This window comes from Pseudonaja textilis, chromosome 2 (assembly GCF_049901715.1).
Source record: "Pseudonaja textilis isolate UNSWEBS1 chromosome 2, rPseTex1.2, whole genome shotgun sequence".
Lineage (NCBI taxonomy): Eukaryota > Metazoa > Chordata > Lepidosauria > Squamata > Elapidae > Pseudonaja > Pseudonaja textilis.
In genome coordinates, this window is record NC_141991.1 from 162,595,694 (window position 1) to 162,611,598 (window position 15,905).

Consider the following 15,905-nt stretch of genomic DNA (forward strand, 5'->3'; position numbering starts at 1 on the left):
TACCTATAATTCATTTGGGTTTTTTTCTATGGTATTTCTCTATCCTCCATCAGCCCATTTTAGTGCCCTATCATTGAATACTCCAAGGGCCTTCCTAGTTAATTTCGTATTCCACATGCATTTGTTTTAATGTTTTTATCCCATATGCTCCTCGGAGTCTTTTCCACCACCACCCCTTTTTTTTTCTACATCTTTCACCACTTGAACAACATTTTCCAGAATCCTGGATGGATTTATACTCAGAAGTTTTCTGGTTTTGTACATTGTATTTAAGAAAAAATATGCATACTTTCTACATTTGTTATTTTGAAGCACTTTTCAGACCTGTCCCAATCTGATCTCTTAGGGAAGTAAAACTCTCAATTCCATTTGAAATGAAAGGGCACTTTTACTAAGGAATGCTGATTTCAGAATTTAAAATTCCCACACAGTAATATAGAGCTAAAACCCCTGGTTTCCCCAAGCCCTCCCCACTTGGTCCATCTGAATGTAGTTGATGACGGCCCATCCAGTACCACTATGATGTTGTGAGAAACTCTAAGGTGTTTGGGCTGGTGAAATTCCACACTCAGGGCAAATAACCTTGAAGATGTCAGCACCAGCATGAACCGGATTCCAAATAGCTCTGTTCTTCCTCAACTGTCAATTCCTACTCCCAATCTCCCGCCATAAAGGTATACAGCAAATTGCCCAGTTGTTCCCCCCTCCCTCCCCCATTGATGACAGAATACCGGCAAGGCGCCAAGTCAAAGCTGGTAGTTCTGATAGACTGTCTTTTCCTGGTCACCTTAACAGATTAACCAAGTTGGAAGGGACCTTGTATGTCATCAAGTCCTCTATTTGACCCACCAGTGTGGGGAGGCAGTGAATGCTGTGGGTCCTTCTCCTGGTGAGATTAAGAAGGGCCTCCTCTATGATGGCTCCCTCCCTGTGGAACATCATCCGTGCATAAATCAAATTGGCCCCCACTTTGATATTCCTTCACAAGGCCATGAACAGCTGATTTTGCCAATAGGGCTGGGGACTCCAGAATGGGATGGAGCTCATTGATTGTTATCGCCTGTTTGTTATCGCAGGGGGTGAGTGGTCATTGCTTTTTTATCTTGTAAGCTTGTAGGAGTCACTGAAATGTTATTAAATAAATACATTCCTCAAATAAAACCACATTGAAACACTAAAGTAGACTAGGTAGTCTTGTTCCAGGCTTTACTCATTGTCAAGCGAAAGGGATACATTCTAAAATATAGATTTACTTTAGAGTGTAGAAATGTTGCTCTGCAAAAGTGATGAGAAATTCATGTTATTCTTACTTGGATATGGCCATCAAGTGGAGGGAATATTTTTTTATAAGAGAGCTTGAAATAACTGGAACATTGAAAGACACCAGAATTCAAGAGCTCTGGATTATAACTACAGCCTTCAATCTATACAACGCACCGCTACTAAAATAAAAAAATCCACCGGATAGTTTTGAAAATCAGCCTCTATTTATTCCCTATTCTATTAAGAGGAAGCACATGAAAAGGTTGGAATAAGAGGAAAGTTGCTGCTTTAGTTAGCAGCAATGGTTTCATGGATCCAGTCAACGTATCTGCAGACTTTTGTGTAGACTCCAGGATAGCCAGGCAGAGCACAACCTACTCCCCAGGAGACAATGCCCTGGAGGAACCCATCACAAGCCACTGGGCCACCAGAATCTCCCTGCAAAACCAAAAGAAAGAAGAAGGATTTAGGTCCTGAGGTAGTTTCTGCTTTGACAAGTCTGTAATGTCTTCCTCTTTTTACTCTCCATTACACTGTAACTGTAACTGGCATTTGTCATTGTAGTATAATGGTAGCATTCACCCTGGATTTCTTCATTCATTCAGTTGCTTCTTTTCTCAAAGCACTGTGGTGCTTCATCTCGGATCTGGAGTCTACATCTTTTATTCAGCTCATTGGGTCGGTGGGGAGGGATGTTTGATTTTAATTACGAAGTGGTACTTATTCTGGTCTCCTGTTTTCATCGTCTGATTGTATTCATATAATTATTTCTCTATTCTTCAGTGACCCACATCTATTACTAAGCAATATCTCTCTTGTCCTGTGTGATAATGCATCCTACTCAAACTGCTGTGGGAAGAGTTTTGGGCTGTAAAGTTGATGGCTGGGGATTTGTACTTTCAGCCTTGCAAGGTTCTGTTTATGTAACTTTACAATAAGGTCGAATTAGATCATCAAGTCATGTTTCATGTCTGGTCTACCTGGGAAGGCTGACAGGTACTGAGAGTAGCAGAAAATCCAGTTTGGCATAGCAGTTGAAGACACAGGACTAATACTAAGAAAATTTTTAGTCCTCCTTTAGAATGACTTTGAACCATTATTCCCTTTCAGTCCTAGATTGGGAAGCTTTTAAAAAACATCCTGGAAGTAAGTACTAGCTAACCATTTCTGAAAATGTTCGGAAAAAAACTACAAGGACTTGCCCATGTAGTCATCAAGGTCAAGATTGACTTGAAGGAGTATAACAATAATAATAAAAACAAGAAATCAAGTGCTTAGAATTAATGCTGGGATCCTACTTCCTCCATACATAAACAAGATTGGTAATGTGAAAGGAGCTACATTGGAGCCTTATTAATATATGGCCAGAAATTAGCTGGAAACAGGCCAAATACCTCTAATTACCTTTTTCCACGTATATCTTGATACAATAGCTCACCTTTGTGGCTTGACAATCTGGCTGGGGGAGGGGGGCGGGAGATGGGAACTGGGCCACACAAGTGGTGGCCAGCACATGTATGCAGCTCAACTCACATGAATGGCTAGCTGGCTGGCCTGCAATTTGAGATATGCGTGCATGTGTGTGCATGCTGGCCTGCCACTCATGCAAGTTGAGCTGCGTGCACATGCATGCTGGCCTGCCTCTCATGCAACTGGTTCCGAATAGGCCACAACCCGGTAGTGGGCTGCGGCCAGAGACTGGGGATCCCTGCAATAGATATCCATACAAATATGTAACCACATACAGCCTCAGACTGTTAAGGAAAGCACATCAAATAGCTGGCCAAAATATTCTGTGATTGGAGAAAAATTCTTCAAAATAAGACTTGCAAATCTTTTTTCAAATATATAGACAACTTTTAAAGCATCCATACCTGTCTCCAAAATAGAAATATGACAAAGATTCTTGTATTCCCTGAGCCAAGACCACTATTAGAGCACTATGCCCCATTCCAAACAGCTGCAAAACACACTAAATCAATGGTGTCCTATGACATCTTCTCCCAGTTCTCTGTCCCATACTGGTCAGAATATATGCATATCTGTTACGGCATAAATGTGTCATTTGTAAATTGCCCAAAGTCACTTAGGTGAGATGGACAGTATAGAATTTTGATAAATAGATGCATAACACTTTTTCTCTAGCTATATGGTTCCCTTCGATTCCTCATAGGAAAAATTAATGAATCTAATTAACGATCTAATACAATATGACAAACTGGACCGTTTGGCTTCCAACGTAGTGGAATACTATAAAAACTCAGCTCCTGAACAAATGGAAAATGGTTCTAGCTACGAGATGTAAATTTCACCTTCAAACACAGCTTGTTTTCTGATTCTTAGCATGTATTTTTCTCTAAAGAAAAAAGAAAATGGGTGAAAATGCCAACTACGTACAGGTAAACTGTGAAGATAAAACTATTTTCACATATTATATATAATCCCTTATATATAATATGGGTGGCTGTTTTCAAACAAATTTGCAAATGTCTATTCTGTTTTGTTTTTACAGATGGTCAGAAGGCAAGTGTCCTCACCTGACAAGAATCTTTGCCCCCCTCTAGATATCCAACACAGACCATGTTTTCACTAATTTGTCCTGGGTAAGCAGCTTTACATTCCTCATCACTTAGGATTGGAGCATACAGGCACTGCAGGAAATCAGGGTAGTTTACTAGATGGAAACAAAAAGGAAAAAATAAGGAAGGTAAGAAGTGAGCAACATTCATGAAAATGTGTGCCTTATATTAACATTTGTAGTCTTAAAAGATGCTATTTGACTCTTTCTGATTAAAAGAATAGCAGCAATCCTGGAATTCTAGACCAGTAAAAGCAACTAAATAATGATTTTATGGAATATGATGTCTGAGGTGAAGTATCCAATTCAATATATCAAAAATGTTTGAAAATTCCCATAATAAAAGGAAAAGTGGAATTTGATGCACCTTCATCTTCAGTGCTCTAAAACCATCCAAACCAGCATTTATATGCTTAAGTTGGTCCAAGGCTTTGTCCAAGGAAATTTTCCTTTTTAATGTTAGGGTTTAAAATGGGAATTTCAAAATAAGGACAAGTTGCCCCTGGGCATATCTATCCCTGTGAATATTTAAAGCATATAGTGATTCAACAATGATTGGGAAAAACATTTCTAGATTTAGAAAGTGTCATTTGCCGAAAACAGACTCTAGCAATTACAGTTCTTCAGTTATGTACCTGGGAGTCAGAGTGGGTTGACCAATTCTTGTCAATACTCACCACCATCACTGAGAGTGTTACCCCATCCTGAGACAAGGCAGTAGGTGCCAACAGCTGGACATCCGTAGCCGAGGGTGATGGGTGCGACACTTTTTGAAAGTTCAGCTGGTTTCTCCAATTTGATGAGCATGATGTCATGATCCAAGAGCCAAGAGTTGTAGCTTGGATGGACAATTATTTTTTCAGCCTTGATAATCTGTTCATCTCCTTCTGGGTTCCTAATATTGTATGCTCCCAGTTTCACACTGAGGATTCTATAAAATCAATAAGACAATTCTATATTGGTTGCACTGTGCAGAGTTTAATCGCAAGCTTAGCAACAGTTGTATTCTTCATATCAAAGAAGAAGTCAATGATTTCTTTAGAAAGAGTTCAGATTTGAAATGGAAATTAGGGATGTATCTGCCCGAATTACTTTCATTTTATTCCACAAATGCTGGCATCAGACTATTTTTGCTTATCTTTGCCGAACTTTGCTTATCCTAATGAAATTATAAACAAATTATGCCTAAAACAACCCACATGAAGAAAATACCTTTGAAAGCAAAGATCTACCTTTAAAAATGTGGTGAGGCATTTTGTTTAACAGTTACTTAATTGAATGAAAGAAACATTATTGTGAGCAGCAGTAGTACTCAGATCTTCACAAGCCACAACTTGATACCAAATCAGTTTGATATCTTGATATCAAGACAAGGAAGGTGGACACTCCCGCCCAGAAGAGATTGACTTCTAGTTCACTGCAGCATATTGATGGAAAAAAGAGATGCAAGAATTTGAACCTCAATTTCACTATCAATCAATCTTGTATTTGATTCATAGCAGTCACTACTATTTTTTTTCCCTAATGGCTTCTTAAGCTTTTTTTTTTTTTTTAACCGCAACACTTGAGCTTTCATAATCCTTGAAAAGTCTAAGCGCAAACACACATAAGTCCCCATGTATTGCAAATAAAAGTTGGTGAGACTTCACCCAAACTGCAATATTGCTTTGTAATGGGAACAATAAAGTGGGTACAGTTTTTGTTGTTTTTCAAATTCATAATCACAGGAGAAGTACAATTTTAAAACTTGTAAACAACTACAATATAAGATTTAAATAATGTTTTGCCGTAATACTAAGTAATTATTAATGTAAGAACTCAAAGTAGGAATCTTAGTTTTTAAAGTTAGACTTAGTCTTAGCTCTAAAGCTGAAGCATAGTTCTAACTTTAAAAATCTAAGATGCCCATTTAGAAATAATTAAATAGAAATAACTACTTGTTTCTAACATTCTACCAAACATTACTGTTCAGTACTTAGGCCCTACAGCCCTCTTATGGTATGACAAAACAGAAAAAAATATTTATTTGATAGATGGTGGAAAGCTTCAGAATGTGACTAGCTTGTAGTAATTCTAGGATCTGACATTACCTCCTTTTCTTAACCAAAGAGTACTTCCTGCTTGCTACATTTGAATCCTGGGTCAGTTCAATGTCTGAAAAATCTGAACAGAACTGTGCAATCATAATCTACCATTGTGGCCATCCAGGGGTGGGATTCTACCGATTAGGACTGGTTTGGTCAAACTGGATGTTGAAGTTACAGCTGGTTCACTGAACCGGTATTTCAACTGACCAGCCAGCCCCGCCACTCTCACCCCGCCCCTTCCAGGTGTCTCCATGTGGCCCACTTTTGATGGAGGTAAGTGCAGGGTCCACACAGAGGCTCTGGCAGGGCGGAAAATGGGCCTCCTGGAAGTCTAGAAACAGGCCTGTTTCCGGCTTCTGGTGGGCCTCCAGAAGCCAGGGAAAGCTGTTTTCGTCCCCACAGAGGCCCAGGGGAGGCCTTTGGACACTTGGGAGGGTGAAAATGGCCTCCCCAGGCTCTGGTGGCTCAATAGAAGCTGGAAACAGGAAGTTCCAGTAGGCCCGCTGTTAGGAATATAAGTCACCTAACAGGTATTTGGGTTAGAAATATATAAACCAGGATAAACATTTGAGTACTATATCTTTAAGGGAATGCAAGAGCATGCAATTGGGTGTGGTTTCTCAAACAGCCATAAGATGGAGCCAGAAACCTGGATTGTTTGGTCTGAGTCTCAGAAGAGAGTGCAAGTGTATCTCTGTTTCCTTCTGTTGAAAGTATTGCCATTGCTCCATTTCTTCTAATTGACTGATATTACTGGATTTAATGTAAGTCTGATACTGAACTGTTTTTGACACTGGAATTTGATATTTGGATTATCCCTGGATTGAAAAACTGACTGATTTACCCGTGAATGACTTTTGGGTTGCTTATTTTGGACTTTGCTTAAATCTTTCTGGAAGTAAAAACCTACATTTACTGTACAGCGTATCTGTGTACTGTGTGTGTATTATTCAAACACTTCGCTCAAATGCGTCTCCCTGTATGCGCTCATTCTCCTAACGGGGAATTACCTCAACACCCGCACACCATGGCCATGCCCACCCAGGAACCAGGCAGTGAACTTGTTGCTGGGATTTTTGAATCCCATCCCTGTGGCCATCTGGTAAAAAAAAATGTGCCTTTTGAACTAATAGCCCTGAGATGTGACTTTCAGATAATGAATAAGATTAGCAAATTGAAAAAGAAATGGAAGGAAACCTGTCTCCAGAAGTGCCTTTTATGCAATCTTTTTATTACTTTTCCACTTTACTGTTATTGATTCATTTAAGTCATTTATTTATTACCATCTTAGTGCAGCCAGTTATCATAGGATAGGCAGCTGTTTTGATATCAGAGGTAAGGAATTTTCTCTGCTTTAGCACTGTTTTAACAATGTAAACAACAGGCTAAAAATAAATAAAAAGATCAAAACTTGGTGAGATTTTTTTCTATGTAAAGATGATTCATGTATAATTATTAGCACATTTTTAGCTTCCCTGGCTTAAAGACTTCTTCTTTTTAACCAGAAGTTGCTTTAATAATAATATAAAATACTCACGATTTGAAGCAATGAGCAGCTGAAAGGACCCATCGGTCATGGATAAGGGAACCACCACAGATATGGTAGCCAATATTGAGTGAAACCTGATAAGGGACAGAATTTCTCTGACAGGTATATCCTCCAACAATCTTGTCATCCTCATCCACATTCAAGGTGGCAGCAACTAATGAGAAAAGGAACATCAACATATAGAGCTAGCATGCCAAATAGAGTGAGTATATGTCCGAAGGCACAGGGGCCAGTTATAGATGGAAAGCACAACTCCATTGTTTTTCTACATATCATAGCTGTTTGTACAGGTAGTCCCCAACTTTCAACCACAACCAAGCCCAAAATTTCCTTTGCTAAGCAAACCAGTTGCTAAGTAAATTTTGCTCCATTGTATAACCTCTCTTGTCACAGTTGTTAAGTGAATTGCTGCAGTGGTAGCATGGTGGTTAGAATGCAGTACTGCAGGCTACTTCTGCCGACTTCCAGCTGCCAGCAGTTCTGCAGTTTGAATCTCACCAGCTCGAGGTTGACTCAGCCTTCCATCCTTCCGAGGTCAGTAAAATGAGGACCCAGTTTATTGGGGGCAATATGCTGACTCTGTAAAGCCACTTAGAGAGGACTGCAAAGCACTGGGAAGCGGTATATAAGTCTAAGTGCTCTTGCTATTTATTAAGTTAGTAATGGAGTTGTTAAGTGAATCTGGCTTCCCCGTTGATTTCGTTTGTCAGAAGATTGCAAAAGCTGATCAAATGATTCCAGGACACAGCAATCATCATGAAAACATACCAAATGCCAAGAGTCCAAATTCTGATCATGTGACCAAGAGGATGCTCCAATGGTCGTAAGTCATTTTTTTTCAATGTTGTTGTAACTTTGACGATCACAAAACAAATGGTTGTAAGTCAAGGACTACCTCTATTGCAACTGCTGAATTACTATTTCACTTATTTATTCATTCATTGGCCATGATTTATATACTAACCACCAGGGGTGGGATTCAAATTTTTCAACAACCAGCACTGTGGACCTGGCTGGGGGTGTGTGGCCATGTGACTGGGTGGGCGTAGCTTCTCTTTTTTTGCAGCTAACATCCTCCCCCTTCCCGGTTTTTTTCCTCCTGGGCCTCAGGGAAGCCTCCTGGGGGGAGGGCGGTTTTGTTCCCGGGAAGCTTCTCTGGGGCCCAGGAAGGCAAAAAATGGAGCATGGGGGGCTCTCAGCATCCCTTCTCCCCCTCCCCTGCACCCCTTTTTTGCCTTCCTGGGCCTCAGGGAAGCCTCCTGGGTGAAGCAGTAAGACAGCAAGGGGGATTCAGGCATACCTGATTGTCGGAACAGCTGATCCATGGGAGGAAGAAAAAGAAATACCTTAAGGACTGACTGGGCGGGGAGGGGAGGTGCAGGTGGAGAGGGGTGGGGCCAGCCAGGGGCATGATTTGCTGGTTCTCTGAACTGCGCAGAATCATAACAACTGGTTCTATAGAGCTGGTCCGAACCGGTAGAATCCTATCCCTGCTAGCCACTCCCGACATCCTTGATGGCATGGAAGAAAACAATGGCAGAATAGAGGCATCTTACAAAATAACTATACCTGACATATAAAAGCAACATTAAAGCATAAGTAAAGATAACTGACAACAATCAACACCAAGTATCAAATGCCTATTTAAAAAGCAGTGATTTCCCAGGTGCCACTAATGGAAGGGTCAAGTACATCTCTGGGGAGATCTTTTCCCCTAATTTGGGGCAGGGGTGGGATTCAAAAATCCCAGCAACTGGTTCGCTGCCTGGATGCTGGGTGGGCGTGGCCATGGTGAGCATGGCCTACTGAAACTTCCTCTTTCCGGCTTCCAGTGGGCCTCCAGAGCCCAGGGGATGCTGGCCTCTCCTGTCCCCCCGGCCTTTAGGAGGGCAAAAACAGCTTCCCCTTGGCTCTGGAGGCCCTCTGGAAGCCAGAAACAGGCCTGTTTCCAGACTTCCAGAAGGCCCGTTTTTGCCCCCGCCAGAGCCTCCACTCAGCCCCTGCACTTACTTACATCGTGTGGAGACTCCTGGGAGGGGCGGAGCAGGGTGAGTGGGGCCAGCCGGTCAGTTGAAATACCACTTCAGCGATTCAGCTAAAACTATAAAATCCGGTTCTCCCTAACTGGTCCAAACTGGTAGAATCCCACCCCTGATCCGGGGGCACTATGGAGAAGGCCTGTCTCCTAATCCATAGGCCTCTTGCTTCTTACTTCAAATTGAGAGCCCAAAGTACAAGTAGTCCTGAATTTTGATGACAATTAGGCCCCACATTTTTGTTGCTAAGCAAGACATTTGTTAAATGAATTTTGTCCCATTTTACAACCTTTCATGCCGCAAATGTTTTGTGTTTACTGCAACTGTTGTGTTAGTAACACAACTGTTAAGTGACTATGGCTTTCCCATGATTCGACTTGTCAGAAGTGATCCCATATTCATGGACACTTCAACCATTATAAATATGAGTCAATTGCCAAACTTTTGAATTTTGATCATGTGACCATGGGATGCTACAAAGGTCTTAAGTGTGAAAAACGGTCACAAGTCACTTTTTCCAGTGCCTTTGTAACTTCAAAGGCCACTAAATGATCTGCTGTAAGTCAAAGACTATCTGTTCCTGCCTCCAGTATTCCTAATTTATGAAGCCTAAATCCAAATATACTGATGATAAACTGTGGTCTGTGCTTTCTCAACATGTAGGTAGGTACTTCTCCAGCCACGTAGTCCTGGGTGACCTTAGGGAGAAGGTCAAAAAAAGTAAAAAGGGGGCAGATGACATCATTTTGGCAGTCATCATTACTTTTATACAGTAGATTAAAATATAAATATTTTTTATTATATACTGTAAATTTTTAAAAGAATAAATATTTTGACAGAGAAAAGTAAGGAAACTAAAGAAAAGTAAGTGGCAAAAGCTGTAGAGAAACAAACAGACCAAAAAAGAAAAAAGAAAGAAAATGGCAGAAGAGAGGGGGGGGAGTTTAACTGGCTTCCAATCATCTTAGCAACAATTAAAATTACATTTATATTTTATCCTCTCTCTCTAAAGTTATAACATATTTTCCTTCTTTCCATCATCTAAACTTCGTAATCATAAAACCTTTCTATGCAAGTTCGTTTTTTCTTTTTTAGCAAAAAGTCCATAAGGGTTTTTTGATCACGAAGAGATGCTGCAGTTATTGTCCCTAAATTCCCAGCTGTCAAATAACAAGTCAACCACAAGAATATTTAATTCCCAGGGTTCTTCTCACGAGGAGCAGCTGGTCAGAGTGAAAGTGGACGAACATGTGGTCTCTCCTTATCCAGAGAAGCTCTGCCAGGCAGAATTGGCCATCTGATCTCTGGTCACCACCATAATGGCATTTCTGCTTCTTCAGAGTCATCTTAGTCCACCATGAAGCCCCCATGTTGATTTTTTTGATTCCCCTTGCAGACATCTCTGCATGTACTGGTAGTTTTCAAGATACTAATGGAGCTACCACTACAGTTGTATGTCACAATAGCTGTTAAGCAGAACGGCCTTACTTAATTAGTCACACACACACCTAGTCTCCTTGATGCAGCTATTAAATGAATGTGCAGATCATTAAGCAAAGCAGGGATACCTAATAGGATGCGAAAGCCTTGGAGGACTAGCACAGGCCCATGTCCATCTACTTCAGGCTTCCCAAGGCCTCCACCTCTCCCTGAGATACTCCATGCTCCATTTCCTGCCGCTTGATCTTAACCCTATTCTCACAATGAAACTCCATTCCCACTTCAAATAAAGGATAAGGCCCACTAAATGTGCTAAAGAAAAGAGGGACTGAGATGGAAATACAGTACAAAAGCCACGAGGAAAACCGGGACAGGCAACATACATATAGAAATCCCAGCCCAACAATACCAGAATGAAAATATAAAACTTGATTTATTCTCAGGTAAATCCTAAAAGGATTAGAAGACAGATTTGTACCTAAGTTTATCTACATAGATTGCTAGTAGATTTTACCTAAAGTAATAGTTGTGACCCTAGGACAGTGCAACTGTCATAAATGCATGTGAGTTGCCAAGCACCTGGATTTTGATCACATGACCGAGGGAATGCTGCAACAATCATAAGTGAAAAAACAGTTGTAAGTCACTTTTTTCAGTGCCATGGTAACTTTGAACGGTCACTAAATGAATGGTTGTACTTAGAGGTCTACCTGTACCAAGCAAATCTAGGGTTCTCTCTTAAGTCAGACATCCAAGCAATTTAATTTAAAGTGAATCCAAAGGAATTTCACAATGACCATTTTGTTTCTCAAGGGAGGTTTCTTTGTCTTTTTTTGCTACAGAAAACCATCTCTTTGTAAGTCATAGTAGACACAATACAAGTTAGAAAAGTGTGCAAAAATGACAAAGAATTAGGGAAAAGTTTCATACCTTAAGTTTGAAACAATACCTCTTTCATTTTACTGTTTTGCTGCCTATGTCCACTACAGCATAAAAGACAATACAAAGTCAAATACATGTTTGAAACTCACCTGCTGCTCCAAGGAAGGCGAAGATCCACAGCACTTTCATTTTGTACCTTGTGTCACACAAATCTGAGTGGGACTTTCCGAAGGACTCTCTCCCTCTTTATACTCTTCTTGGTAATTTTATCTCTACAGTCCAAGGCCCACCAGCTCCCCACTTCCCAGGGTCTTGCACAATTATACAGCTCCACATGTGCTTAAGGTGATAGCATTATTCCACGTGGCTTAAGTCTAAAGGGAAGCACTTGTAGCATTGGAAAAAACAGGCAGGTGCTTCAATGCCTAGCTTGCATGCTAGGTCTTGCCTTGATACTCTTCCTGCCTTCTTGAACGGTTATGAAACGTTTCAAAGATCTTTGTTTTGCAAAATCTGGGCCACAGTTAATCCTAGAAAGCTTTTTAGAGACAGAAGGCAAAGACATGGCTGCCAAAACTCAGCTCTCTTCTCAACTTGGGCCAGACTCAACCGACTACAGGAAATCTTCCCATACTTATGTCAGAATACACGTTACACTGAAGAACCATTGCTTTTTGTTGTTGTTTGTTTACTCTACACTAAATACACCATGGAAGAGACTTTTGACAGATTGCTCTAGTTATTGTCCTGATTTAGGAAGTATTCCAGCAGGTATCCCTATTTCACAAATCCATCTTGGTTTTGGGATAGTTGTCCTACTAGAATCACCTCCCAGACAAAAAAAAACTTGATTTGATTGCATAATGTGAAAATTCTATCCAATTAGTGTCTTCTCCATCTGCAACAGCATCATGACAGCCATCTGAAAAGCAAGCATCATCCACCTATAATTCATAGGATTCTTCTGGTTTTCCATAGGTAATTTGTCTGCCCCCCAAATTTCCTGATCTTGCCCTCACATATGATGGAGGGAGGAAATATGGGCATGGCCAGCAGCACAATTCACAGGAAATGGAGACCTATTGTAGTCTGAGGCTTGAACGATGGGTTAAAGAACAGAGAAGTGATTGTCAACTTTCAGTATCTTAATTCCCACTAAGAGAATTTTGAACCACTGTGCTTTATTCAAGGATGTGATTTCTACAGTTATATCCCTTGATGTATTGATTACTTATGGTAAGCATTAGTATATATTGCATGCAAATAAAACAGTGTTTTATTCACAAATTTATATATAATTAACATTAAGAACCAGTTTGGTGTTAGTGGCATTAGGCTAGAACCCAGGAGACTACAAGTTATAGTTCTGTCTTAGGCATAAACTGGGTGACTTTGGACTAGTTCCTTTTTCTCAGCCTTTAGAAGGAGACAGTGGTGAGCTACTTCTGAAAAAAAACTTGCCAAAAAAACTCCATTGACTTGTCCAGGCAGAAGACATGATCAGGATTAAACATGTTTGAATGGAATAATTGGGGTAGGTCTGGATGGAGATAGCAGGGTAAAATAGAAAAGGGTAGGGTTGGGGGAGGAGAGAATAGGCAATGGAACAAAACTGATTTTTACTATAGATGTAATTTTAGATGCTGACCTGAGAGAGGAAACTTTACAAATACTGTGTTCTTTTCTTCACACAGTAGCTGAAGCACTCTTCTGTTTAAAGAGTATCCTATCTAAGAATAAAAATTGCACAACTGTTATGCTAGATTGTTAGCTTCGTTCATACAACAGACTCAGATTTGCTATGCATCATGCTACTGAGATTGGACACCCCTTTACTAGCGAGGTGAAGGCAAGATGCTACTTCTGCAAAACAAAGGACACTAGACAAAATACCATGGTCAGCATATCCAATTCTGTGACTGGAGAATACAGAACAAACCAGGGATTAGATAATATTTAGATCAAGAGTTTTATTAGGATTAGAAAAGAGATGGCAGGAGAAGGAAACAGCTGGCTGCCTAGAAGATGCTATCGTAGAAAGCATAGGCAGCTCACCCCACCCTATATTTGTAAGGATCCCTTGTGGATTCTCAGAAATTATTTGCTGACCTGTTTGGTTCCTTCCATCTCTTTTTCTGCTGTCCTCTTTCTCTTCCAGGTAGACAGAGAAAGTCATGGTTCAGGTACACATGCAGAAAAATATTGGTATGGACAAAATATTTAATCATCAAAACATCATATGGGGTTAGGTTGTTTGGTTTTAATATTGGATACCATTTTAATTGCAAAAGTGTATGGGTGTTCAAATCAGTGGGCTTGTTTAGACATATAATTTTTAATTGTTTAAAAACTACTGCAGACTAGAAATTACACTTTTATTTTCCACATTATTATCCAGAATAGGATATTATCTTTGAATCTCATTGTCAAACTACCAGTCTTTCTTCAGTCTACTATCTTGGCAGACAAGTATCCCATATAAAATGCACTGTCCCCACTGGCAATCCCTCACCTGCCACTGATTTGACTGCTTGCCAAATGGTAGTGCCATGATTTCACTAGTGTGGGAGTATTAAGCAAAGTGATTGGTTAAATCGCCCTCTCTTGCTGCTCTCCTGCTTTCCCCAACCAGTAGGAATCCATCTACCAATCAGGGATGTTAATGTAAGGATGAGCAAGTTGAATCAGGTGGCTGACATGCCTCGGGTACCATCACAGAAGAAGGCACCTGTTCAAACAAGGGAGTTTCTGCAGTAAATCAAGTAAGCAGGTTCTTTCAAAACCCAGTAGCCTCCCTTCCTTGATTCCTGCAGTTGGGTAGGCTGAGAAAACTGTAAGAAGAATGGGACAAATGATTGTCACTAAATGACACTCAGTTCCTACTCATTTAACAACTGTTCAGCCAGCTGAGGAAATGTAACCTGGGGAGCATTACTTTACAATTGGAGCACATACATGGTCTGCTTAAGCCTGTCTTACTTACAAGCTGAGGTGAGACAAAAGCAATTTTAATGTTAGTATGCATATCCAGTTTAGATTCATTTAGATTCAGATATGTATCAGTTTTCACTTGCTTTCTATTAATTGTAACCGTCAGTTTAAAATCCATTCATCTAGTTTGAAAAAACGTCAAAATTTCCAGTGTTGGGCTGAAATATGTATTAATTCAAAAATAAAAATATGAACATATACAGTTTAGACCAGAGACTACTTTGTTAGGGATAATGGACCAAACCTCAGAAAAATTACATGATATGTTTTGTACATGATAACAGCAAGAGTCCAATTTGCTCAACAATGGAATGAACCTAGTTACCCACAACGGAAGAGTGATTAGAAAAGAGGATAGAGATACCAGCGACGGCAAAAATGACAGCCGTCCCTGGAGAAAAGACTTTGGCAAAATTTAATAATTGGAAGTCTTTTGTGGACTTTTTGCAAAAAAAATAAAAATCAAATTGCGACATATGGATTTTATGACTAGTAAAATTCATTGATTGAAAATGAAAGCTGTAGTTTAATGCTGACGTAAGGATGGAATTTAATGTCTTCTGTAAAATAAGTTGGACGCTATCCTTTTATTTCTTTTACACTTTTGTTTCTTTCCATCCTTTCATCCTTTTTTTTTATCTTTTGCTTCTTCTGTCTCATCTCTTTCACTTTCTTTTTCTTTTCTACCTATTTTTCTCTTTGACTATTTGTTTTAGTTAGTTTTTATTTTTATGTTATATATATAAAAAATAAAGTTATATTTTTTTCAGAATGTCCTTATCTTGCAGCTTATTCATATTTCTAGAAAAATCCAAGTATGTCCACTGAATGTAAAAAAAAATGTTAAAAAAGAAACTAAAAGGACAATGACACTAATCCTAATTATGTCCCTTCCTCTTAGGCAAGATGGATTCTTCTTTCTATATTTATTTTTATTCCTAAATAAACTTTGTCAGTTAAGTAAACTACCGGAATCCTGACAAACTTCCTCTAATCTATCAAAAACACAAAGCTGATTTTTGTGTCTACTTTTGATCCTATATTTATGCATAAAAGTAAATCAAGGAGAGAAGCCGCCT

At 39.7% G+C, this 15,905-nt stretch overlaps 1 protein-coding gene across 1 annotated transcript; it reads right to left on the reverse strand.

Annotated features, from left to right (window-relative positions):
- Window positions 1-1,468: 1,468 nt before the first annotated feature.
- Window positions 1,469-12,215, reverse strand: LOC113449606 (anionic trypsin-like). The gene is made up of 5 exons (XM_026720691.2): window positions 11,985-12,215; window positions 7,466-7,631; window positions 4,519-4,772; window positions 3,801-3,937; window positions 1,469-1,701 (listed from the first exon to the last, which is right to left on the reverse strand). The coding sequence occupies exons 1-5, from the start codon at window positions 12,022-12,024 to the stop codon at window positions 1,552-1,554; spliced, it is 747 nt and encodes a 248-aa protein (XP_026576476.1). The 5' UTR covers window positions 12,025-12,215; the 3' UTR covers window positions 1,469-1,551.
- Between the last annotated feature and the right edge of the window lie 3,690 nt (window positions 12,216-15,905).

What these genes read in the sequence shown, in the direction of transcription:
- LOC113449606 (XM_026720691.2), bottom strand. Translation starts at nt 12,024, where the DNA reads ATGAAAGTGCTGTGGATCTTCGCCTTCCTTGGAGCAGCAG. An exon ending in CGCCTTCCTTGGAGCAGCAG is followed by an intron (nt 7,632 to 11,984) that starts GTGAGTTTCAAA and finishes TTTTCTCATTAG; the next exon opens with TTGCTGCCACCTTGAATGTG. An exon ending in GGGGCAAAGATTCTTGTCAG is followed by an intron (nt 1,702 to 3,800) that starts GTGAGGACACTT and finishes TTGGTTTTGCAG; the next exon opens with GGAGATTCTGGTGGCCCAGT.